The sequence below is a fragment of the Alosa pseudoharengus genome, unplaced genomic scaffold (genome assembly GCF_046254945.1).
Source record: "Alosa pseudoharengus isolate Yale_2024_CS ecotype anadromous, Long Island Sound unplaced genomic scaffold, YU_APseudo_1.1 YU_APseudo_1.1_scf_16, whole genome shotgun sequence".
NCBI lineage: Eukaryota > Metazoa > Chordata > Actinopteri > Clupeiformes > Clupeidae > Alosa > Alosa pseudoharengus.
In genome coordinates this window covers 38572464-38599981 of record NW_027468630.1, presented here as the reverse complement: position 1 = coordinate 38599981, position 27518 = coordinate 38572464, and the positions used below count along the sequence as shown (strand labels likewise).

Here is a 27518-nt window from a genome sequence, read left to right as displayed (position 1 = left end):
TTTTATGTTTAATATCATGGTGGTGTGCTGAGAAATTTTCTTAGGATTTTCTGTTGAGACACTTTCTCATAAATACGTTTGGCAAACACTGTAGGATAGCCTACTGTAGTTCCACATTAGCTGTTGAGTAATCAGAGCAGCAACACAACCTAAAACAGTTGCACTGTAACGTTAACGTTAAAGCTACAGCTAAGTAGGAGAGCCCCACAAACAGTCTGAAGCAAATTTGCTGATGTCAGATTAAACTATTAAATGAACACATCATTGTAGACCTGTGGCAGTACCATAGCCTATGTGTGTGCAAGTCATGAACATAAGTTAAGTAACCGATAGCCTAAATATTTCAAAATAGTCTGCACAAACCCATACTTGAGCGCACTTGGTGTTCACTTTCAATATGACATGGACTAAATTGCACGTCTTCACCGGACAGTAGCAGGCAGCAGATTGTAATGAATATGGGTGATAAATAAGTAGCCTAGCCTAACAGCCTATTCACTTTGCTGCTGATAAGGATGATGGCCGGGTGCTATTCCCCTAATAAAGATCTAAGCAATGCGGAATTCAGCTCGGAACATTACTTGTTTGTCTAACGAAGATTCTAGTGTGCTACACAGATTTGCGTGAGAAAGAGAAAACTCTGGGAAATTGCACATTTTAATGCTGAAATGCAAAAAAAATCTTCAGGGGGTATCCCCCCCGGAACGCCCCCCTATTATTATTTTTTGGCAAAAAATAGTCATCATTGAAGGCCTAACCACTGAACGCACAGTCCGCCACTGGTTTTAAGTATACATGATATTTTACATCACAACATTTTCATGCACTGGTAATTCCTTGGAATTGCATTTCTAGTTATCATTAAAAACAATGAAGGCATGAGAACAGTTTATCCTGAAGAGTTAGGAGAGGACAAGCAGAGGGGCCAAAGATGGCAGGGAAAGAAAGGAGTAAAAGAGTTAGCCAAACAGTGCCTAATGAATGCTTTACAAATAAAATAAATAAATTAATGTAGCGTATTTAAGTATGGTGAGAAATAATTGGTGCGCACACTGTTCACACAGTTTTTGAAATTCCATTCAAAGTTTTCATATATTCAGAGAAGAGGTGAACAATACGTGATGAAGGTTTACAATGAAGTCCCATTACTTGATCATTACAGAAGAATGAGTGTGTACGCAATAAGTTTTTTTAACTGAGACATAAATGGGATTCATGTGTGAAAGCAATATATGCACCCCGATATGATACCAATTTGAAGTTCGGCACACCTGATTATTTTCACCAAGTGTTATGTCTGCGCCTCAAGCACCACAAGCACACTCTAGCACCACCAATGGGATTGAATTTGGAGGTGTATTTATGCAAGTTCAACTATATTTGAACACCCTAGGATGTCAGTTGCTGCCATGGACCAATTAAAGCACTTTTATCACAGGGCACTTGTTCACTTTTTCTTCAACATTGCTGTCAACTGCCATCAATAAGAAATAATAACACAGAACTTTGCTTTGCTATAATTTATATGAGCTGTTAACCTTAGTATAAGTGACACTATGATGCTGTTTTCTCAGTGTTTGTGTATGTGTGATTTTTGCAGGTTGGTGTTTGTATCCAGATGAGTAGTTTTAATCTGAGCCGAATAGTCGTCATGACGCCATTCTACATGCTGGCCAATCAGAGCTGTTTAGAATTAGAGGTGGGGGAAATGCCAAGTGAGAACCATTCCTCCAAGAAACGATGGCATTTCATTGGATCCAAAGAGGTGAATAGGGCTGCTCTCTCCTAATTATGTTGTCATGTCAATGTCAAGAAAACTATGATGTTTATAGAGTTTCTCTATCTAAATAGAAGTGTAAATGAACAAATTACAAATGCAAATTTACATTCATGCTTTACAAACTATTTCTGAAACAAGGCTGTGCTAAAAAATCCCTCTTAATTTCAGACAAAGACTTACTAGTGTGTCAGGCGGCATCAAGACTGGTGCCTCCAAGTTAGCACTGTTATCTTTTTCTTAAGAGTGTGTCCATCAGAGGACCAGGCGGGGGTGATACATGCTACGTCACCGATTTTGATGAAACTTGCCAGTTTGAAGGGTTCACCTAAAAACTCAAACAGTTTTCTTAAGAAGGTCCTACAAAAACTCTTAAGCATATTCACAAAGGTGTTCTTAAACCTCAGAATTGTTCACAGTTTCGTGCTGAATTCCAGTTCTTCTTAAGTTGACAGGGTGTGCCAATTGTTCTTAATTAGCATAGGTAAACGCCCTGTCAATCTCCATAAAAGGGCATGATACTGCAGCGCCGTGTGCACACAATTTGAGGCTGAGACACCAGTTTTTATTTCTACCGTATATTGTACACTACATGAGCAAGACAATTTCATTACCGTACATGACACATGCTTGCCATGCTATGAACAAATTCCTGTAAGAACGGTTGGTGAATGAGGCCCATAGTTTGTGTACACAGAGTTTACTAAAAAGAAAAATCTAGATCTTTGTTTTCATTTGTATCATATCCTAGTTGGGTCTGACACCACCATCTTTCTTTAACATATCTGATGTATTGGTCAGTCATTTTGTTCTCACTCAGGAACACAAAAACCAATCTTCAAAACAAGGCACTTAGTTTGGAGTCACTACGGTGTTCTGAATGAGGGGGACAAGTGGAATGTAGTTTGTACACTTCTCTTAAATCAATGAGACTTTCACTATGCATGCACATGACACGCCAAACTAACTTGAGCGTGCGCTAGCTGACACCGCTGGGCTTAACAAGGTGAAGGCATATCCCATTTGGAACACCATAATTGGGCCAGCCCTGTGTCAATGAACCAGTGCACTGCCCCTGCTTTATCAGTCTTCCAGTTAAAGGTCCACTCAGCGATTGCGCAGGATGTCGCATTTGTTTATGTTTATGTTCATATTTAAATTTATTAGCAGAAGCTTTTTTTCCAAAACAACGTACACTATATTGACCAAACGAAACACACCAGGGGGGTAGCTCACTCCTCCCCTCAGGATTCCCAAAGAAACTCCACACAGGGGGTCTGTTTGGAGGACAGGCTCCCCCCACTTTGTTTCCAGTTTTTGGAACCTGGGCTGCCTACAGAGACTCACGGAATGAGCAGCTAGTGGATTGTGAGGACATGACTGCTGAATGTGACCGAAAATGTTATGGGCTTGAAAATGTGTACAATTGCTGACTGCGTTTAATTTATGGATTAAATCATATTGGTGACAAGGGGCGATGGTCCACCCGGATAATGACAAGTATGTCAGTTTACCATTTCACCTCTGCCAAAGATGACTTGGTAAAGACTAGGACCCTCTTCCCCCACACCGCCACATTTTTATGTACATTTGTGATGTTTGAGAGCGCCACCAATTTCTTGCAGATTTATCCCTCCAAACTATGCAGGTCAAGTAAAAGTGGATGGGGCACCCTGCTCGGCCAACCAACCACCCTGTTACATAACTTTGTACTAGCAAAATTAATTTGAAGCTATTATAATGTGATATGATATTGTTATGCTTTGATGCTGTATAATATCCTTTTTGACTTCATATTATCAGGTTTAAACTTGTTATTGTATGTGTCCTCAGTGTGTACCGCTTTGGCCAGAGCTGACCACCAATAAACTCTGTGTTAGAGTGGTGGGATCTGAAATCACTTCTAAGTCTTTCTACTTCAACAAACAGGACAATGGCACTCTGATCAGTATAGATGAGGTGAGGAAATTGTGATGAATGTATTGAATGATCACACATAAAAACAAAGCTCTTCCTTCTAGAGTATATGGCATATACAAGTGTCTTATTACATAAGTCTTTCTGCCTGGACCTCTGCAAATATCTGCTAGTAGCTTGCCATAGACTTTAGGTGGTTGCCACCGCTACTGTTTGTTTGCCTCACTGTAATGCAATTGCACTGTAAAGCAAGCAATGCTGACATGCTGGCACAGCTTGAAAAGGATCAGAAAAGGAGTATGATCAGAATAGCTGATTCTGACCAAGTGCGTCAGATTGTGAGAGGCTGAAGGTAAGGGAAGAAAATGGAAGGAGATGGCAGTCCAGAATGAGAATAGATTTTATTTTTGGGCCCACACTTAACATTCACGAGTACAAATCCCCAACTAGTCTGTCTGGTCACCAAAATAGCCTTGTGATGGGGGAATGACACACCGTTTCTGCAACACACTGCACACTTTGGTTGAACAGGAGCTTCATGAGTCTTGAACCTGCGCTATATTTTTAGATCTTTTTGAGTTCAAAATGTTGCCAGAGGCAAAAATCAATGCCACCACAAAGCACATCAGAGTACCATGGAGTACCCAAAAATATTATTACAGAAGTGTCAGACAACATGAAAAGGATCCTTACAGATAGTCCTGTGTCTGTTTACCTTGATAGCATAAATTAATCAGTAGAAATTATTAAGTGCAAGTCTAAATCAGTTTAAATTTTTGTTTCTGTGTATAAACAGCTTATCTTTTTGGTAATGATTAACACAGCAGGTTTTAGGCATGTTTCAGTTTTTTTGTTAGCAGACACAGTAATAAGGAGTCACCATCACACAATACATATCAAGTAAATGCAGAGCTTCTAAATGTTTATTTCCTCTCCAGTGAGCCCATTTTTCAGTGTTGCACTTCCTCTATCTTTATCTTACACTTGTTGGCTGTAGCTTCTTACTGGTCGCTCCAGATATATAGACATTCTAGATTATGTAGTTATGTAGGGGTCTGCAGCACAGTGGCCAGCCAATTACATAAAATTACCTCAATGAAGACCCTCGGGCTGCCTTCTACAGGGGTTAATGCCCCAATATCTTTTCTCTGTAATTTTTCATCTCAATAGCCATTATCATAATTGTGAAGTACACACAAAAGACATAATTAAAACACACGCGACACCCCTCAAACAGGCTAGTTGCATACAGTGTCATAAATGGCAAAATAAGTCTCTGAACAGACCTAGAGTTTGTAAGCAAATGAAAAGGAGAGATCTATTGTTTTCTTATTAAACTTCCTGCATTGTGGTACATTTTGAATTTGACCATGTAACTTGTTAGCTTTGTTCTGACTTTAATTTCTTAGGTGTGGTCAACTTCAGTCCCTTTAATTTGACTATAGTAAGATATCATTGAGTAGGGTCACATCTCTGACCATTATGACACACAATTCATATTTGTTCTCTCTTTAGTATGGAGGCCTCCTTGTTGATGTCAATATCTTGGATCACTCAACAGTCGTCAGCTTCTCTGATTACTATGAAGGTTCTGCTCCTGCTTTGCTGATCAATCACACATCCAGGGTCAGCATTCTGTTTCAACAAAGGTTAGCTTGCAAAATACATAAACACATTTTTACATAAATACATACATTTCTTTGTTTATGTCTTGGTGTCGCGGGTACGCTGGCAATGCCGCTCCATCCGGCATCTTTTGTCTTTTGTGTCAATGAGTGGGTTGCATTCTATGTCTATGTGAAATGTGCTATACAAATAAACTAACTTGACTTGATTTGAAAAAGTCTGTTACATGGGAAATATGTATGGGGGGAAACTATCTAATTGAAGCTGTTTTTAATTACAATGGCATCAGTGTCCTTGCTCCTTATTCCACCTTAAGTAAGATTCAGGCAAATTACCATAAAGGCTAACACATGCTTCCTTCAAGTCACATCCAAGTATTTTTGAGGCCAAAAATATGTTGTTTTTTGCCCATGAACCCTTTCCTAAACCATAGGGTCTCTTTCAAGTATTCAAAGGCTGGAGAGTTAATGTGAAAAACAAAGTTGATATAAAAATGTCACTATTTCTGTGCATCTCAGTCTAACCTCACTGCATGTCCCTACAGTACATTTTCACACTTGTATAAGAAGTATCACAACACTGAGCATGCCAAGCTTTCAATGTCTACCACTGCAATGATTATTCCATGAAAATACATGGATAACTTAAGATATCTAAAAGTTTATACATAGTAATGACTATTGTTGATTTGACTACACCATTTAACTACATACTGTAAACCCAAGTATGAACAATGACACCCTCAAAGAAATATTTCTCGAGTAGCCTATATGCACAGACTTTTCTGGATTAGCCTATTTCAGTGTCAGACTATCAGACATGACAGATGACGGCAACAGGCATGCCATGATGTAGGATTCTCAGAGAATAAAATCACTAGCAAGGTGGAAGTAGTGTAGTGCAGTATTTCTTAACTCATTGAGTGCCAAAAACGTAATATTACGTTTTTCCTTCCCATGCGTTGAGGGCCAAAAACGTAATATTACGTTTGTAGCTTTTTTTTAAATTACGAAACTAGACACTCTAACACACCTTATATGTGATTTTGGGAACTCTGTGATGAATGGAAATTAAATATATGACGATCGAAAACTCATGAAAACGCACAATCTGGACATTTTATCTGGACATTTTATCATAACTCGGTTGCCGCTTTGGGTCGAATCAATGACGCATGCACGTCATCTCAAAACCAGGCCATTTTCGTGGGTCTATCTCTAGGTGGCAGTCTCGCCAGGTCTCGCTGGTCACTTCCCCCCGGACAGTTTACAGGCAACACTTCATGAAAGACGTTATATCTCCATTTCTAGAAAAAAACAGCGATTTTTATGAAAACTAGCCCCTGTTTAGCTTGGGATTTCTCAGGAACAGAGGCGTGTAGAAATAGAGTGCCAGTAATCTAGACCATTGTTGATGTTTTTTGTACAGCCACAGCATATTCTGTGTTATAGCTATGAACACATACAATGGCTCGTTTGAAAGGTGAGACTTTATGCTCTTAGTGGGTGCAAACTGTGTATTTCTACACGCCTCTGTTCCTGAGAAATCCCAAGCTAAACAGTGGCTAGTTTTCATCAAAATCCCTGTTTTTTTTTTTAGAAATGGAGATATTGCGTCTTTTATGAGTCACTATCACCGACATATTCGGTACTCTGGCAAGGGCGTGCCCTCTTGCAAGCGCGACTCGGCCTACCATCCACTCCGCTAGGCCCGGCTCGTGGTGGAGATGGAACTCCCTCCTCAGCCTGGTGTTCAGTCACTTCTTGTAATGTTTTTGACCTGTCGTGGTCAGAGTCATCTTGTCTTAGTAGAAAGGTGGACTCATCCAGCGTTGTCTGGCGAAAACGCACCTGCTGCAATATCTTTTTCTTTGACTTTTTCATTTCTCCTTTCAGCACCTGAGAATTGTTGCCTGCAAAGTTTCTGGGAAGAGATCTAACGAGACCTGCCACGTAGTGATAAACCCACGAAAATAAATGACCTGATTTTGACCTGGCATGCATGTCACTGATAGGCTAATCAGTGACTGATTCAAAACAAAGCGGCAACCATCAAAAGCCAAGTTAAGATCAAACGTCCAGATAAAATGTCCAGATCTTGCGTTTTCATGAGTTTTCTATCATCATATATTTCATTTCCATTCATCACAGAGTTCCCAAAATCATATAAGGTGTGTTAGAGTGTCTAGTTTCGTAATTAAAATAATTACGTTTTTGGCACTCAACGCATGGGAAGGAAAAATGTAATATTACGTTGTTGGCACTAAATGAGTTAACTGTCAGTCCACATCATCAAGATACAATTGAATGGAAAAAAATTCTCCCACAAGGGGACCCTGGTACCAAAACCAAATTGAGAAAACCTGTTCTATGCACGGGGGCCTTCACCATTGTGCACTGGTATGTTTGCGTAGCTCTGCTATTTTCGGCTAAAACACTGGTAGACTTTTTTGATTTTGTAAAAGATACCAAGACATGGATACTGCATTATCTGATAAATTGTTATTGCAAACAAATAATATTGTTTATGGTGATTTCTGAGGCCTCTGCCAGCAGTGCACTAGTCTCCAACATATGTAGGCTATGCTTGTATCTACAGAGAACTAAAAATGTGAGTGCACCTTCCAACACAGCACTTCCCCCAACGAAAAGTATCCGTTGGGGGCTACCAAGTTAATAATAAACATTATTATACAGCTCTTCACAATGCTAGTAGAACGCTCCATTGACATAGAATATGGTCAGAAAAATTTACAGAGAAGTTTGAAAATTTGAGTATGGAAAAAGTATGGAATTTTGAAATGGAAAATGTGTAGGAACCCTGTTATTTGTAAATGTGTCAAAAGGCATAGAAAGTCCTCAGTTTAGATGAGCTCAAAAATATCCTGAACTATCCACTTGCAACTCCTAAGTTTATCAAGAATTATAGTATTAGGTAGAGGTTTATAAAACATTTATCCACACCTTAACTAATCATTAGTGCATGTGTTCAATCATAATTTGTATAAATACATGCCTACATGTAGGTGTAAATAGTTTCTTAACCCTTAGAACCCGATTGACGCAAAGTGCGTCAAAAAACACACCCTTTCTTCTCTGTTACATTGCTCCGGAACGGTTCATCGCAGCGAGATGAAACCTTTATTGCACGACAGAGCAGAAGTGGGGCTTTTCAACGAGACTACACACTTGTCTGTACGATCAAGTATGAAAATTAAAAAAAATCATGAAATTAAATCAAATTGCATCATATTTACAGTCTATACTTCTCTGCGTTCACCTGCACACACATTACTCTAGTTTGAATTACTCGCGAACCCGTGATCGCATCGATATGGCAAGCATATCAGATGAAAGAGAAGGCACAGGGCTATCCATTGGTACCATGTTTATCGATCCTTCTGGCTTATAAAACCAGACGAAGTGACTGCAAAATAATAACGTCATGTACACAAACCAACACTGCACACTCATTACTCTCGTTTGAATTACTCGCGGACCCGTGATCGCATAGATATGCCATGCATGTCAGATGAAAGAGGAGACTCAGAGCTATCATTTGATACCAAGTACATGGGTTATAAAACAGACGAAGTGACAGCAAAATAATAACTTCATATAGCTGGACTTACCCCACGTTTTTGTCTGTTCTTGTGGCAAAGCATGTTTATAATCCAATGCTATCATGTGTTTCTCTATGGCAAAGCATGTTCATATTCCGGTTTTGAGATTCTAGCAAATTCCTGCATGGCATCCAATTCAAGGCTTACATTGCATCCCAATTTGTTCAACAAATAAACACCTTTTTTGCCTTTACTTTGTTCATGGCAATGCAGTAAAAAGTTGAGAATTATTATGACTGCATACACACAGGCACGCAGGCTAACACGCAACCTCGGGTCAAGTCAGGTCAGATCAGTTCGTGTCACAGATATGGAGCGCAGAAAGGTCATTTTTCATCACTAAATAAAAAATGGCATTTATTTCCGTAAATCACACAGCAAATATTTCTGTAAATTGCTCAGCCCCAGAGTATCCCTCCAACATGGCAATTATATTGCCCGATTCAGGACAGTCTGCCCTACACATACATGAAATGCATCTAGAGCTGTGAGCTTGCTGTGGTGAGATACATGTCGAAATATAAGAATTTTTATAATACACTTTTTATATTTTAATTCTTTAAAAATCAAAATAAAATCAATGCTAGTATTAATACATGAAATGATGGCAGATCTAAATAGCCTAGACTCTCCTGAAAAAAACAAAATATAATATATGTGTGTGGCACTTTCAATGACCAGAATAAATCCTTATGAATAAAGGTAGTGAAAATGCCCTAAAAACAGCTTAGGGTTCTAAGGGTTAATCAGTAACACACCCATTCTACTGATCTTATAAACCATAGACAGTTCCTTAAAAACTGTTAAATAATGGAAATATTACTTAATTAACACATTATTATTGCATAATTTGTTAAGTATTAATAAATTAGCATAGTGGGTATCCAACTCACTATGTGTATGGGTTGAAAGATAGCATGAAGCTAGCTAAATGCATGCTCATATATAATCACTTAGTATATAAGTACTGTATAAGTATATACTCTTTTGATCCCGTGATGGAAATTTGGTCTCTGCAAAACAAATAATGAAATAACAAGTCTTTTTTTTTTTCATTTTTGATTCTCAATTGAATATCAAATGAACGAATGATACACAGACCACTAATATATGAAATTGTGGCAGATCTGGGTAGCCTAGACTGTGCTGAAATATAGCATGTGTAAATGGCACTTACAATGACCAGGATAAATGCTTATAACTAAAGGTAGTGAGAATGGCCAAATATAGAGTAGGGCTAAATAAAAAATGGCATTTATTTCTGTAAGGCACACACCCCATATTTTTCACATTTGTTCAGCCCCAGAGAATCCCTCCACCCTGGCAATGATATTGCCAGATTCAGGACAGTCTGCCCTACACACACATGAGCTGCCATCTTGCAGTGGTGTGATACATGTCAAAATATAAGAATGTTTATAATACGTTTTTTGTATTTTTATTATTTAAAAATCTAAATTAAATCAATGCAAGTATTAATGCATCAAATTGTGGCAGATTTAGGTAGCCTAGACTCTGCCGAAAAAAATAATATATAGTATGTGTGTAGTATGGCACTTACAATGACCAGGATAAATGCTTCTAACTAAAGGTAGTGAAAATGCCCTTAAAACAGTCTAGGGTTCTAGGGGTTAATGCTTACTGCAGTCAAACCTAGCAGGTAGCAACAGTTATTAAGATGGACTTCAAATAGCTGAGCTGCGTGAAGAGATGTGTGAGATCTGCGATGGCCCAGAAGGTGGGCTGGTGTGTATGTACATTTTGGGGTGTTACAAATGTGCAGACCAGAGCCTAATACGGTGCAGCTCCAGAATTTTTTGTCACTTATGAGCTTAATTGGGATTCACCCGTTTTACAGCAGCAGTTTCAAGTGTTTCTTGGTGTTTAAAGCCCCCGACGTTGTCTTTAAGGCAGCGCTGCCTGGAAGGCGCTATGGTTAGGCATGGGTTAAGGTTAGGATTAGTTGCCTTTAAGTCGTCGGTGGCAGCACTGCCTGGAAGTTTTTTGAGCAGAGCATTGTTGCTCCTCCTAACCAAAATATTAACTTGTCCCTTAACTTCCTTTTTCTGCCTTGACTGTCTTGACATTATTTTTTCATGCTAGATAAATGACATGCATCTGAAATATAACAATATACCCAAAAAGGCACACTGATCTGTGCACTCATAAACACACTTTTTCCTGTATGAAAGCTATAAATTAATGTTTTTGTGTCTATTATTTTAGTGGATGCAAAGTACATCATGAGCTCAAGTCAGGCGAAGTACAACATTTTGCATGGGATGACCCTTCAGGGATTCGTAAACTCAGATGGAGTTTCAGAGAACACCAAGGAGAACTAGACTTGGTGAAGGTATGTATACCTGTGTGTGTGACCTCTGTGAACAGTCATTGCAGATTCCATAGAAGCATCCAATAGATACTCTCGTAAACATAATTTGGGATCATTTGCAAATAAAACAAAAGTGCAAATAAGTGCAAAGTCCTTGTTTTCAGTATTATTATTCAGTCTGCACAATTGTTTAAGAAGAAAATGTGGGCACAATGCAAAACAGAATATATACTATATACTGACTGACTACCTTAGCTCTCTTCCATTTCCATTGAGTGATGCTATAATCCACATGGGCTGTGCTGTTATGATTCTCCAAATCCTCGATTCAATTTAATTTTTGATTTTAAAGTCACGATTTGATTTTCGGTCTTTTTTTAAATAATACTATTAATGCATTCTTTATATGTTATTTACTTTTTTTGGCTTTTTCCTTTTCTGTTTCGGGGGGCTTTTATTTCGAAACCGCTTTTTATTTTGAAACCGTTCCAACCACGAGGTTGTAATGTAAACAGAACAAACATTAAACAGAGACTAGTGAAATGAAACAACACAGAAAGTTGATTGTTTCAGCACACTCCGAAGAAACCCAAGGTTAGTGTTCATGGAATATGTACTTATCAATGTGCATTTTAAGCCTTAGATCTAGATGTAACTAGATCATCTTTTGAGTAGGCTAAGTTAGTGTTAATTGACGTGAATGAACCACAAAATACTTCCACACCGGTGATTTCAGAGTAGCAAGAGGGGCTTCGATTTCGGTAGGTTGATGTGTATACTGGCTGCAGCCTAAAATTAGAGGAGTGTTGACTCCGCAGTTCAGCACGTGCTTGTGTGTGCGTCTTGGCATACATGCTGGACGTGACATTGGGGGTGTGGCTGCATGTCAATTCTACTTTTGAGTTCGAGATTGAGATGTAATTTCGATCAATTTCGATATAAAATCGAAATCGTGACACTCCTAGTGCTGAATGCAGAAAGTTCCAATGACTTGAATGGATTTTCCCAATGTTTGGAAGTCTGATATTTCTGAATAATGACCAGTGAACTGGGGGTCCGCGGATTGCAGGGGGTCCGCCAAATTATTTCTTCTGAAGCACCTCCAAAAATGTTATACGTCTAATAAGCTACATTAACACAAACAGAACGTAGAAAATATGCTCTCTATTGGTTTATAAAATAACACATAGGCTACCCATAAGTCTTCATGCAATCATGTGATCACGTTACCTCCATCTGCCCACAAGCTCTGTATCACTCATCAGGGTCAGGCCTCTTACTGGGTAGGCTATGAGATATTTCATCCATACTCAAGCTTGCTCAATTCTTTGTCCTTCCTTAATTAAAATGTGATGGCTAACTGTAAAGCTGATGATACACGAGGCAATTTGGGCAATGTTGCCGGCAACGGGCAACCGGGTGAGACACAGGGCAACAGACAGCTAATAGTTTACTGGGGGTGAAACAATGTCTTCTTAACAACCTCAGCATATACAAATAGATGTTAGTTTAAGTTAGTGTTTTTTTTTAAGCATTTGAGGAGGTAAAATGCCCAGTTTGGGTTTTACCATAAACACTTAGCGGAGTAAAAATATATAAGAAGCCTCTCTTTTTCCTCTCTTCAATGTTGTGAGGCTGCCATCTTTGTTAAAAATGTCAGAAGCTCAGAAGTACTTAACTGGTACACTTTACTTTAATGGGTTTATTCCACTGTATCAAAGAGTAATAAATGTGTACCAACACAGTTGATACATGTACTACAGTATGTAGGGTAATGGCAGACATGTTCCAAGACACCAATGACACAACACAATATGTACTGTACATGTAAGTACTTAACTAGTACACTTCATTTTAATGGGTTTGTGCCACTGTATCAAAGAGTAATACATGTGTACCAACACAGTTGATACATGTGCTATGTAGGGTAATGGCAGACATGTTCCAAGACACCAATGACACAACATACATGTAAGTAATTAACTGGTACACTTAATAGGTTTATTCCACTGTATCAAAGAGTAACAAGGTTGTAGCAGCACAGCTGTCACATGTACACTGAAGACAATGAGGCCTTGACTGGAGCTAAGAATGGTTTGTATATCAATCTATCATGACCAGATTTACCCCATCCAGCAGGTCTCAGGTCAGCTCTTTGCCTCTGATGAAAATTTAGGCAAATAGGCAACGTTTTGTAAAAGCACTCAGTATTACAATGTAACAACTATATGTAGGTACCCACAAATACATAATGCAAGTACAATGATAGTACCTGATAGTACATGTTGTTACACAGGTTGTACCACTGTACCTAATTAGGTAGGTAAACTGTAACAGCGACACATTAAAATAAAGTGTTACCTGAAAATTACAAATTTGACTAATTCATGGAAAATATAATGTTAATTTCGAATTTGATACCAGCAACATGTTTCAAAAAAAGTTGGGACGTGGCTAACAAAATGCTGGAAAAGTGTAATGTAAAATATTCCTCCTTTTGTTTTCTTTATCATTACACTTTTCCAGCATTTTGTTAGCCCCGTCCCAACTTTTTTTGTAAAATATTCCTCCTTTTGTTTTCTTTATCAACTAATTACTGTAAGGTAACTGGCAACACGATTGGGTATGAAAATGAGCATCCCAGAGAAGCAGGGTCCCTTAGAAGTGAAGATGTAGGGGTATTCATCACTCTGTGTAAACCTGTGTGCAGGCCCGTCGCTAGAAGGCAAGCAAACCAAGCAATTGCTTGGGGCCCCGAGCTGGCCAGGGGCCCCAAGACAACGACTGGTTAAGAATAAAATGCAACGACAAACTGTGAGCGCTCCTTTGATAGTCAATGCAGTAAAGTGCAACGACACTGTTACCGGCAATACCGGGATCCCCCTCAAGGGGGCCCCTCTCAGTAGTCGCTGCAGCCAGCCAGCCAGGGGGTCGTTTCTAGAAAGCGTCGTTTGCTAACTTGCGTCGCAACCTTGGTAGTACGCTCCATCGTTCTTGGATTTGGTGTTTCTAGAAAGGGTAGTTCGAACTCTCAATCGCAAACAAGGACGCAAAGTTTGGTCGTTTGAACTACTGCCCCTAGGCAGTCGCACTTGTGTCGTTCCTTGGTAGTTCCTGTTGGTGTCCAGAGCGCCTAACCAAAAATCACAACCGCCTAAACAAAAATTGCGAAGTGGATGTTTATCTCGTGACTCAATGATTGATATATCCTGTAGCTTAATTTTGATTAAGACACTGACTCCCCTACTTGGCTCATTCTTGCTATTTATGTTAATTCGCGTATTGCCTTGCCTTTAGTATTATAATGTTCATAGACTCTTACAACAGCAGTGATAAATGGTGTAGTGGCTAGAGCAGAAGACTTGTTATCCCAACGTTGTAGGTTCGATTTTCTTATGATGTGAGATTGTCCTCTTGCTTCTCGCTACCTGCAGGTGAACTGTGTGACACGTAGATTAAATTGTTTTTGACTGATGTCTTGTACCTATGGTCTCTCGATGTAGAGTAACTATATACATAAATATGTATGGTCAAATCCTATTGTTGTGTCTCGTAGGCCTACTCTTACTCAGAGATGAAAAGAAGAGATAGGATGCGAACTCCGGCCGTGCGCGCAGTGCACCAACGCGCTGCTGTTAAGCCACGAGATAGTTGATAACCTAAGGGATACCCAGATATTTGTCCAGGCTATATATTTTTTCCAACACAGATATTTAACACAAATAATGACTCATATGGGTCTGCTTAAGTTAACTGTTTTATATGCTTGCAATAGGTTTAGGTTTTGGCTGATGGCAATGACAATACCAGCATTAATCACTCGGTTTAGATTAGAAACATGTCGACATAGGCCGTGACAGAACATTTCTAGGGGGTGGGGTATTACACGTTGCCACTGTTTCCACCAATGATATGTATCGCTGCATCATCAACAACGTTGTTGGAACTATGGTGTTCGAACGTCGGAGGTAGCGAATTGCGACACAGGTACGATGCTTTCTGGAAACAGGTGTAACAGTGTCGTTGTTTGGTCGCAAGTTGCGTCGTACCATGGTGGTTGAGCAACGTCGTTGCTAACTTTTCTAGAAACGACCCCCAGGTTTGTTGTCTCTGCTGCTGCCGCGAAAATATAAAACAGGCAGTCATGATGAAGCGGAGTTATGCGTCCGGAAGCCAGAAGAGAAAGGAAGAGGATGACAAGAAAAAACAAGATAGTGGTAAGTGATACATTACACTGGATAAAATAGCTCTATTTGTCTTGTACAAATGGTGTAATGTCGCAGCAGGAAGGCTAGCCTAGAAAAACATGTTTATGTTAACTACCTGCCTGACGGCCCATGCTGCTTGTAACAAACTAGAACAGTTAGCGCAACTTTTTTTCCCGAACGGACGGAATATGGTTACATACTGTAATATGTTTATTAACAGGATAAGGAAGACGCAGATCTGTTCCAGAATCACTGTTTATCGTATTTAATGACATAACATTGCTATAGCTTTGTAATAGGTTTTGATGAAAGTGGCATAGCTTCTCTGCTATACTAACTATTCGACCGTGATAATCTATTTACCAAATGAGGGTTAGGAAAACCACACAATAAATTTCGTGCATCAAAGCAGACTGGAACATTCATGTCTAGTAGTATTCATGCACGCCAGCTGTTTACTGTCTTTAAAGCATCAGGTGCGTCTGTCTAATTCTCAAACAGCAGAATGCTTAAATGCTATGTTAAGCTACAAGTAGGCCTAGGTCAATGTATAACATTAGCTTGGGATGTTTTTACAGTAAGCATTGGTAGTTGTGAAAGCAGCTGCATCCCTTCTAAATATCAAAATATGGAAATGCTAACATATCTTTTCTTTCTCCCTCAAGGTGCTTTTCTTAAATTTCTCAGCCCTCAGGCTCTTCCTAAGGATACCTCCACTGATGAAGATGGCCTGAAAGGTTAATCTTATGTGTGTGTGTGTGTGTGTGTGTGTGTGTGTGTGTACTTGTATTTATGTTGGATTTTCAAATTGCTATACAACCTGCACTCTTCATAGTTTGAACAATGCCATCCTTTTTCTGCATAAGATGGCAGTGTTTTATTTTCTCACTTTGTGAGAACTGAAAAATGTTAATGTATGTGTGTGTGTGTGTTTAAGTATGTTGGATTTAGTTATTGTGCACTTTTTTACATTTATATTGGATTTTATGGTACGGTGGTGTTTTTGCAAATGTTCAAAACTAATGCACATTATATATATATATATATATATGCAACTGCAGTATTGCACTGTCAACATTTTGAATTTATATAAACTGTGGGTGAACTTAAACTGTATGGCTATGCGGTGGTTCCTGTAGGCTTTGCGTGCGGGGGGTGGGGGGCCTCCATGTCCATTTTGCTTGGGGCCAATTCCTTGAAACGGCCCTGCCTGTGTGCACAAATGATGAAACAATGTAATTTTAATGTTTCTTAAGATGAAATTGTGAAGTATTTGGGGAGTTCATCATCTACAGGACATAATATCATTAGAACATTCAGAGAATCCAGAGAAATCTTTGCAAACAGGGGAAAGCGCTGAAAAACAAATTGGATGGCCGTGGTCTTTTGGACCTCAGATGGCACTGCGTCAAGACCAGACCTGTTTCCAGATGTGTCATTGTTGGGGCTCAGGAAAACCTCTGATAACCATAGTCTATGTGCACAGTTTGATACTCAATTCAAAAACTACAGCCAAAATTGTAACAGTCAACCAGCCAACATTGTATTGAGACATGATACAAAAAATACCACCATCTTATCTGGGCCTAAGCTTTTTTTAAATGGACTGAGGTAACATGGAAAAAGATCCTGTGGTTAGACCAATCAAAATTTGCCATTCTTTTTGGATATCATGGACTCATCTGGGCTAAAGAGGAGAGGGCCTATCCAAGTATCCAACCTTTCCAACTTGTTTTAGTGCTCAGTTCAAAACCCAACATATATTATGGTGTGGAGGAGCATTAGTGCCTACAGCAATATTTCAGGAAAACAATGCCAAAATGAATTCTGCACACAGTATTTCTCCATAGATGATGAGTCCAGGTGCTAAAATCTCTGCAGTCTGCATTCCAGATTTGTCAAATTAGGTGCAGAATGGAATGAAAAACATGACTTAGAATACCCCATACTGTTGAGCAACTGAAATCCTATATCGGGGAGTAATGGGACAACATTTCACTCTCAAAACTCCTCAGTTCCTAAACATTTACAGAATTTTGTTAATTGAAGAGATGAAGCAGCACAGTGGTAAACATGCTCCCGTCCCATATTGACATATATTTTCCATGAAATAGTCCAAATTTTCAACATGTGATATATTGTCTATGTCCTTTTTGCTGATAAATATTGGTTTTGGTTTACAAGACTTACAAGACTATATTATCACATTCTGTTTTTATTTGCATTATTGCATACTAACCATTCCTGCTTCAGTTCCAGACAGGTCATCATAATAAGTTATTAAAACCTGCGGGGCTAACCCCTTTCATTTCTGCTGCAGCAGGTTGTGCGCAACAGAGTAGATGGACATAAGATACAGTCTGAGGAGTTGCAGCTTTATTCAGTTATCTGCAGTTGAAACTAAACATAAGTTTAAATGTCAGGTGTCAAATATCAAATATCGAAAGGTGAAAGTAGCCTAGGCTATAATGCTCAAAAAAGCAGGTTTTGCGCACACTGCTGACAGATTTAGAATCGGTGAAAACCCCTCAAAGCAGCCTATTTATTATAAGGCTAAAATGCAAAATAATCATGACTCTAATCAGCTTAAATTCACCTTTTTTGTGACACAGATACTACGTCTACTGCACATCGCTGCTTTATTCAGTATGCCGATTAATATTTAAATGGGTAGATTCCGTTTTCTGATGAAAATGGAAACATCTTATTCTGAATAATGACCTAACCAGAATATGGACCTTAATCGGAATATGGTGTGCATGGAAACGTGATTCATTAGCTAGCACCTGACGACAGTTGACACACATTAGTTTTCCACTAGCCTGACGTCGTCATACTCAATTCTAGTCAGAATTTGAGTCTGAGGAGTTGCAGCTTACTGGCACTCCGTCTATGACACTGCGTCTTCAGCTGTGCTTCATATTTGCCTCTCACCCCTCGTCTAATCACTTTTATCTGTCATTACCAATGTGCAAATGATGGTGAATAACTACTCATTGTGAGATGTATTTCATAATATCTTTATTCTAATGAGAGAAGCAGGGTGCGTTGTGCACCTGCCCATATCACTATTAGTCATAGTCAAATTTATTTATGTAGCACAATTTAAAATCAACCTGTGGTTGACCAAAATGCTTTATTTTTTTTATTTTTTTTTAAATAGATAATAGAAGACAAAATGAATAAAGACAACAGCACAACAGGCACAACAGGAAAATAAAACTAAGATAATATGTACATATATAAAGTCTATATAATTACATTCCACAATTCATTGAAAAGCCATTAATAGCATCTTCTTTTAACTTGGCTTTAAAAGCACCAATAGTTGTGTAGATCTGATGTGAAAAGGCAGGTTGTTCCACAACTTTGGCCCAGCTACTGAAAAAGCACGGTCACCTTTATTTTTTATGTGACTCTGAGGTACTGAGAGCAGTAGTTTATCTGAGGACCTAAGAGTTCTGGGAGGGCAGTGAAAGTGTACAAGCTCACTTAGGTATTGGGGAGCTTGTCCATTTAAAGCTTTAAAGACAAAAAGAAGAATTTTGTAATCTACTCTAAATTTCATTGGTAACCATTGCAGAGATTTCAAAACTGGAGAAATATGTTGTGTCTTTTCAGACTTGGTGAGCAGCTTTGCAGCTGCATTTTGCACCATCTGAAGTCGGGAGTGGACTGAGTGACACCAAAATAAAGGGAGTTACAGTAGTCTAAGCGGGATGAAATAAAGGCATGAATCAATATCTCAAAGTCTTTGAAAGAAAACATAGTTTTGGCTTTCTATTCTAAGGTGGTAAAAAGATGACTTGACAACAGCATTAATCTGTTTCTCAAATTTAAAATCAGGGTCAAGTAGAAAGCCAAGATTTCTTGCATAAGGTTTTACATATCTGGTAAAAGACCCTAGTTCACTAATTGCATTATTTGCAGCTTCATGTGAACCAAAAAATAGAATATCTGTTTTGGATTCATTCAGTTTTAAACAGTTGGTCAACATACATTGTTTAATCTCTTTTAGGCAATCAAGCAATGGGTTTAGAGCACCAGAGGAACCACATTTAAATGGGAGATACAGTTGTGTATCATCCGCATAGCAATGATAGGATATGCCGTGCTTTTTCATACAGTAATTTGACTGAGTGGCAACATGTACAGCGAGAATAAAATACAACTAAGCACTGATCCCTGTGGAACACCATAAGATAAGGGGGCAGATGAAGACGAAGTATTATTGAAAGAAACTGAAAAGGTTCTTCCCTCTTAGAAGGAGGCAAACCATTTCAGTGCAGTACCTGAAATTCCAACCCAGTGCTCAAGGCGCTCTAAAAGAATGCAGTGATCTACAGTGTCAAAGGCGGCGCTAAGATCTAGCAGCATAAGTAATGCACAGTTCTTTGCATCCACTGATAGTAACAAGTCGTTAGTGACTTTAATTAATGCAGATTCCATGCTGTGTTTAGGTCGGAATCCAGACTGGAAGATGTCTAACATCTCATTCTCTGAGGTGTGACAAGGAAATGGGTACAAAGCTAAGCAAGGAGGCCGTGAGCACTGGAGGAGTTTCTAGATATACATATGCATCAAACTACTATACTTGGTCACGTATATTAGACATTTTGTTAACAAAGAAATCAAGGACATTACCACAGTTCAAAGAAGGAGCAGTATTTGCAGTTTCCTTGTGACTGATTAAGGATTTTAAAGTGCTGAAAAGAACCTTAGGCTGGTGACTATGTTTAGCTATAAGATCAGCAAAATAGTTCTCTCTAGCAGATTTAACAGCCTTCTGAAACACAGTTAGGGAGTGTTTAAAACAGTCATAAGATATTTGCAGCTTATCTTTCTTCCATTTTCTCTCAGCCCTTCTACAAGCTCTTCTGAGCATTCTGGTGGTGTCATTAAACCAAGGTTTTATTCTATTGATAATGCGCTCTTAAAATAACATATAAACAACTCGCCATATATTTCTGACCAGGTTTCTCTTGGTCAGTGGCACAATGCATTTTAGGTAGTGTACGATAGCGATTTTTGCCATACCCCTTGGCGCATTGCTCAAAAAAGAGACGGGCATGGCAAAAAACTTGAGTCTATGATCGGAATAAGCTTTGCGCCGTGATGATTACAGACTTTCTGCCAGGTTTTGTGTCACGAAAATAGGGCCTTGATACTGCTCCATTGGGATGTGATTATGAGGTGTGTTTCAACCAATATAGGGGGGATATGCCTCTGCACTCAATTGGATAGACCTAATCAATCAGAGCAACACAATAGCTTACCGTGAAACTGATTCCTGTAGGAAGAACACCTGATCCATCCTTCTTCTCCACAAGAAGGTTACCTAAAACACTGATGCTAGCTGGCTTTCATTTATTCATTCAGCCGTCAAGTGCCTGAGGTAAATAATTTGACAGATTGACGTGATAGATAGATACTTTATAGCCTAGAAATCTAGATTTCTAAATTTAATTTGCTGCCCGGGCTAGTCTAGCAACTCTCTGTTGGAAAAATTAAACTTTGATAGGGCCAATCACATTGTGTATAGAGTCGTTATGCGGGCTTAACATAATGATTGATGGCAGAGTTGAAACGGTTTGATGGGAATTCCCTGCTACTTGAAAACAAAGAAGGTGGATGTTGCTGTTGGCGAACAGGGAACGAGTTAAGCTTTTTTAAAAGCTGCAGTTCGCAATATTTTTTGATCATATTCACTGAAACCAACACTATGCTCCGACAGAACAACAAAAATCATCCGGTTTTAGAAAAAAACCCGCACTTCTACCTCCACCTAGAGCCTGTTATTTGTTTTGCAAAAATCCACAGCTCCCGGTTTTTCTGGTCCAATCAGAGCAGGGCTGTGTGATATCTGACTGTCAATCACAGTCTGGTGCAGTCTGGTGCGCACTGACAAGCACAAACTCGATGAGAGGGTGCTCAGTGGTAGTGGGGGAGGGGCATGAGAGTTGTAAACATTCAAAAGTCCCCTCAATCTGTCAGACCTGCCAACTGCAGCTTTAAGTTGGCAAAAGTTTGAACTAGCCAACTAGCTCCGCTGGTGGGAAAACGCATGGGACTTATCAGTTGTAGCGCTATCCTATTGCGTGCAGAGGGAAATTGAAAGACAACCGATTATCCCGCCCCTCGGACTGAGCACTGCGAATGATGAGTCCCAAGACCCTACATTTTAATGTGGGTCTGGCTTGTCAGGCTAGATACTTTATTCGTCCTGAGAGAATTTTTTTTAAAAGTTATAAAATATTAAAAAGACACGTAACAGACAGAGGCTGCCACTCGCGTCGGTGCCTGCACACCAGACTTGATGTAGCCTAGCCTAACAAACAACAGAGATTATATTGGTCAAAAGTTTAGGTGGGCGGGAGTGATGAACTGATATGCTTGATTGAAAAATAATTTGACTTATTTTAAGACATTTCATCATAAAAACAAACAAATGTGGCTGCCAGTGCATTAAGCACATTTGTCTTGATAAGACTCCTTAAAATAAGTCAAACTTTTATTAAATTAAGTCAAAATTATTTTAATATAAGATTAATAAAACTTTGTTAGGTTTTATTTTTTGCAGTGTAACAGTTAATAAAGACTAAATAAAGAATACAATAACAGCCTAAATAAAGAATACAAATAGTTGTTGTAGACTAAATACAATTTCATAGAATGACAATAACCATAAACCTATGCAACTCACATCTCCATAAGAATGAATTAGTTAGAAACAAGGTAAACAGATGAGTCTTTTGATACTTTTTGAAGATCCCATGTTATGTTTATTGTTTATCACAATTGTAATGCTTACATCTTACTTATAAAAGTCACCTCTTTAATTGTTTGTACAAACTTTGATGGCTATTGTACAAAACTTTGATGGCTATTGTGAGGTTTGTCTTGTTTTTCTAGTCCTAGTTTTTGTTTTAGTGTGCTGCTATTAGTTGTGTAAGGTGTTGTGCTAAAATGTTTTCCTACAGGATGAATACGGTTCATTTTCAGTGGATGACGATTGCCATGTGCACTGGGTGAGCTTTCTTGATGGGCGACAACGTGTTCTGCTCTTCACGGAGGATGTTGCAGTGGTAGCTAAAGCACGACAGGCTGAGGAGCTGGAGCAATTCCAGCAAGAAATCAGTGTGTCTCTCCAGAACTTGGGGCTCTCACTGATTAACAACAGGAACAAGAGAGAAATTGCCTATGTTGGCATCACCAGGTACATGCAGATTTGGCAGTCAGTATATGAAGGCATAAACAAGACTACTATTCTCACATTCTCTGGGTACTTCCAACAATTGCTTGATCTCTATGCTACTAGATATCCAAAAGTTATGTAGTATTTAAGATGATCATCATTTTTAAAACCATAATGTAACAGTAACCAGCTTATACAGTAGCTGTGCAGTAAATACATTAACCTCCCTCCCAACACCTTAATTGACAGATGTTAGCACCCATAGTACAAAAAGTGATATTAACATTTTGAAATGTATTTCATTTTTCAACATCTACCTTAATTTGCATTGAAAGTTAAATTTCCTCTATTTTCTATTTCAGTTCTTCAGTCGGTAGATTCAAAAACATACAGGTGCATCTCAAAAATGAGAATTATGATTAAAGGCTTAGGAAACCGTTGGCAGTATTTTGACCTAATTATAAATTGTTGAGTATAAAATGTTATTGTAAAACAATAATTGACTTTGTGACATGGAATCACCAAATCCCTACTCCCATGTGTTCTTACTCTGAGTCTCAGTTTTTCAGTGTATTATGGAGGTAAGAGTATCTAAGGACTACCTCTGACTGGAAAGCCAGTTTTTTCAATTTCCACACAGAGAACAATTCTTCTGTGGCATACCCATCCAGTAAAAATACTAAAAATCAGTCATTAAAATCAATCCAACTAGGCTTATTTTGAACTTCTATCCTCAAAGTTTCTTCTTGGGAATGGAATTGTCCACCTTGAATCAATGTCCTCAATAAATGCCACTAGAATAGATAAAAAAAAACCTAAAAATAGTTTTTTAGCTTTGTTGATGAAATATAGTATATTTTGGTTAAATAAAATTTACACATCATGGGGGACGAGTTTCGTGGCAAAGCGGCAATGGTAATTGTAGCGGGAAGCTACGTCAAGCCGGGGATTCTGAAAATGGGCGAGACCTCTCTGTTGAAGTGAAGTGAAAAAACCAATCACATGCAACCAGCGTTAAATTCTGATCTGTCTATTGGCAAATAAATGCAAACATCCTTTTATCGTAAGAATAGGACATTCTGCTGTTCTATGTGAAAAACTAACCAGGACAGTAGCCTAGGCTATAGTCAAAAGACAGGGGTGTCCAAAATAATATAAATATATCATTGTATCAAGTAATGTGTTGAATTGATATTTGGAGTTTAGAGAGGTTTCATGTCATCATAAATTAACTGAAAGTTCATGAGAATATTAAAATACTAGAAGGTCTTATTAGGCTATTGTAGGCTGCTACTTGCTGGTGCTCCTGCTTTATTAGTAGCCTATGTTCCCACCCTCTGTTTCCAATATAAGATACACAATTTTGCTGGTATATCTAGTAGGTTAACGACTCTGCATTTGCAAGTTCCAAATATATGGATGGATTATCGCTTGATAGAAAAGAGAACAACCTCAAAGACTATGACTCGGCACCGAAACTAAAATCAGGTAGGCAATAGGCCTAGTTGTGTAATTTCTCTTTGAACTATTTAATCTTAGTCCACTCTTTTCCATTCATATAGTAAGTGCTTAATTTGGAAAATAGTAGGTGCATGAGAACATGCAGCAGTGCGCTCAAAAGTGTCGTCACTTATTCTGAAACAGCCTGGGCTACAAAACCCATGCATAGACAATGTTCTATTCTATTCTTTTCTTTGAAAAAGTATTCAGAGCAGATGCGCAACAATATTGAGATTGTAAATGCCTCTATGCCTGCTGCAACATGCTATAAACCATTTAGTTGCTAATGCAAATAACAGTCTAGCCCAAAACTACTCAGATTAATGAAATTTTAGATAGATAGATAGATAGATAGATAGATAGATAGATACTTTATTGATCCCCAATAGGAAATTCCAAAAATGTTGCTCCCAAACGAGCAAGTTTGATCCTGTTATCAACCATAAATAGACCCTAGGTTGTTTTTTCTTTGAAGTATCCCTTTAACCTTGGCCTGACTCTGCCCACTTTGTGTGTTTGACTCACTCTGCCCACAATGCCATGCACTGTCGGCAAAATACACTCTCAAACTCGCAACCCATGTGTCTACTGAAATGGTACAAACATCAGAATTCTAAAGATGTTTAATTATGAAGTGGTTTTGGTTAAACTAGTGCTACACAACATAACAATTATTGGTTACACTTTACTTGACAGCATCGACATAAGAGTGACATGACACTCTCGTGAATGTGTCATAAACAAGTCATAAACGTTTATGACATAACGTTTCTGTTATTAAGTGACATTCGGTTTTTGTCATAACAAGTTAGGATTAGGGTTAGATTTAGGGGTAGGGTTAAGATTAAGGTGAGAGGTTAGGATTAGGATTAGGGTTCATGTGTCATGACAGTGTCATGTGTTCATGACAGTGTCATGTCACTCTTATGTCAATACTGTCAAGTAAAGTGTTACCCATTTATTTGTTGGGTGGAAGTAATACTTTTGATGTTCTGAACAAAGCTATTCTTTATGTGACCTTATAATTTAGCATCCTAATGGCAGAGTTGACTGTTCAGTAGCTCTTATGTGGTAAAACATCTTTGAACATCTGAAAAATCTGAACATCACACTGTCCAGTCATAATCAGATGAGAGTTAAATGCAAAATGAGACTATTGTGTCATACCAAATAACTTGAGTGCTCATTTAAAATGCACATTTCCAAAGCCAGCAGACACTGGGAAAGGAAGTGTTACAGACACTTCCTTTCCCAGTGTCTGCTGTTCTTTTGAAATGTGAAATGTGCCTAAATGTTTCTCTGTGATTTTTTATGTTTACTGCAGTTCAGGAGTGGTGTGGGAGATGAAGCCAAAGAACCGATGGAAGTCATTCAACCATAAAAACATAAGCTTACTTGAGAAAGCATATCAAAATTACCTCTCATCAGCTAAAGAGCCTTGCTGGGTGAAAGTAGAAAGCAATTTAGAGGTAAGGACAACCACAATGAATACCCTAGCAACACCCTAGCGACATCCTAGCAACCACTTTGCATGCACTGGTATTTCCTTCAGGAAAAGCTTGTGTAGTTAATTTCTGAAAAGTATAAATGGCACAAAAGAGAAAAATACGTAGCTCCAGTGTCCTTTTCGGGATTTTCGGGAGTTTCAATGTAAAGCGGTTTAAGTTAACACAGAAAATCCTGGAAGAAAAAGAAGAATCCACTGAATAACAGTAAAATGCATTGCTCCACATGCACAGTAAAAAGAAATAGAAACCACTGGATACCATGTATGCACTGTAATACTACAACCCCAAATCAGAAAAAGTTGGGAGGTTGTGTAAAATGCAAATAAAAACAGAATGTCATATTATACAAAACTTGTAAACCCATATTTAGCATAACATATTAGATGTTGAAAATATATTTTATGGAAAATATATGTTCTTTTTGAATTTGATGCCAGCAACATGTTTCAAAAAAAGGTGGAACAGGGAATGTTTACCACTCTGCTGCTTCATCTCTTCATTTTAACAAAATGTCTGTATATGTTTAGGAACTGAGGAGACCAGTTGCTAGAGTTTTGAGAATGAAATGTCCTATTACGCCCCGATATATGATTTCAGTTGCCCAACAATATGGGGTGTTCTTAGTCATGTTTTACATGATGCACCTAATTTGACAAATTACTGCAGACAGGCCATTTAGCACCTGGACTCTTCCTCTATGAAGAAATACTGTTTAAATATGTGCAGAATTCAATCCGGCATTGTTTTCCTGAAATATGCAAGATTTTCCCTGGAATAGACATTGCCCTGGATGGCAGTATATGTTGCTCAAAACGTGTATACATCATTCAGAATTGATTGTGCTTTGCCAAATGTGCGAGATGCCCATGCTATAGGCACTAATGATGCCACACCGTCATAGATGTTGGGTTTCGAACTGAGCACTAAACAAGTTGGATAGGTTGGATTTTTGGATAGGCCCTCTCCTCTTTAGCCCAGATGAGTCCATGATTTCCAAAAAGAATGGCAAATTGTGATTGGTCTAACCACAGGACCTTTTTTCATGTTACAGTACCTCAGTCCATTTTAAAAAAGCTCAGGCCCAGATAAGGCAGTGGTATTTTCTGTATCCTGTCTCAATACAATTTTGGCTGTTACAATTTTGGCTGCAGTTTTTTAATTGAGTATCAAACTGTGTACATAGACAATGGTTATCAGAGGTTTCCCTGATATTTGCAGATTATTACATTCTGTTTTTATTCACATTTTACACAACGTCCCAACATTTTCTGTTTTGGGGTTGTAACACTCCTCCTCCTCCTCCACTACTACTACTACTAATAATAATAATAATAATAATAATAACAATAATAATAATAATAATAATAATTGCTTGGCATGCACTGTAATAAGTGTAATGTTCCATATACTTTACATGGATGCATTAGTTTGGTTTAGTATCAGATTTGACTTCATTGATAAGGTAGAAAGATTCATTCAAGCTAAAAGAAGTAGAAAGCGGGTAAACCACTGTTGGAGGAACAAGGAAAGAGGAAACGGCAGACTGACTGAGGAGTGTCGTAAAATATATACTCTGAAGCTGTAGGGGGAGCTCTGCAGATAAAACTGCGAGCAAAAAACAAGAAAATAGCGAAGAAATTGCCAAAACTGCATAGGGTCCCTTTAATCCTTATACAAGCTAAAACAGCACATTTAGCATTTATTAAAGGCTTACAGGCATGCTAACATGTATTATTTTGATAATGTAATGCTGTTGAACCTTTTTCTTTTTTCTTGGGATTGTTTTATATTTACTATGTTATAGTTAAATGACAGGTGTGTATCTGTCTTTCG

At 38.4% G+C, this 27518-nt stretch overlaps 1 protein-coding gene across 3 annotated transcripts in view; it reads left to right on the top strand.

Annotated features, from left to right (window-relative positions):
• Positions 1–27518, top strand: part of vps13c (vacuolar protein sorting 13 homolog C) — a 511929-nt gene that overhangs the window by 352872 nt on the left and 131539 nt on the right. For all 3 annotated transcript variants that reach the window (XM_076287956.1, XM_076287955.1, XM_076287957.1), the window contains 6 exons: positions 1601–1765; positions 3611–3736; positions 5210–5343; positions 11169–11295; positions 22463–22698; positions 25502–25646. In XM_076287956.1, coding sequence (XP_076144071.1) covers positions 1601–1765; positions 3611–3736; positions 5210–5343; positions 11169–11295; positions 22463–22698; positions 25502–25646 — 933 coding nt within the window. The remainder of the gene's footprint in view (positions 1–1600; positions 1766–3610; positions 3737–5209; positions 5344–11168; positions 11296–22462; positions 22699–25501; positions 25647–27518) is intronic.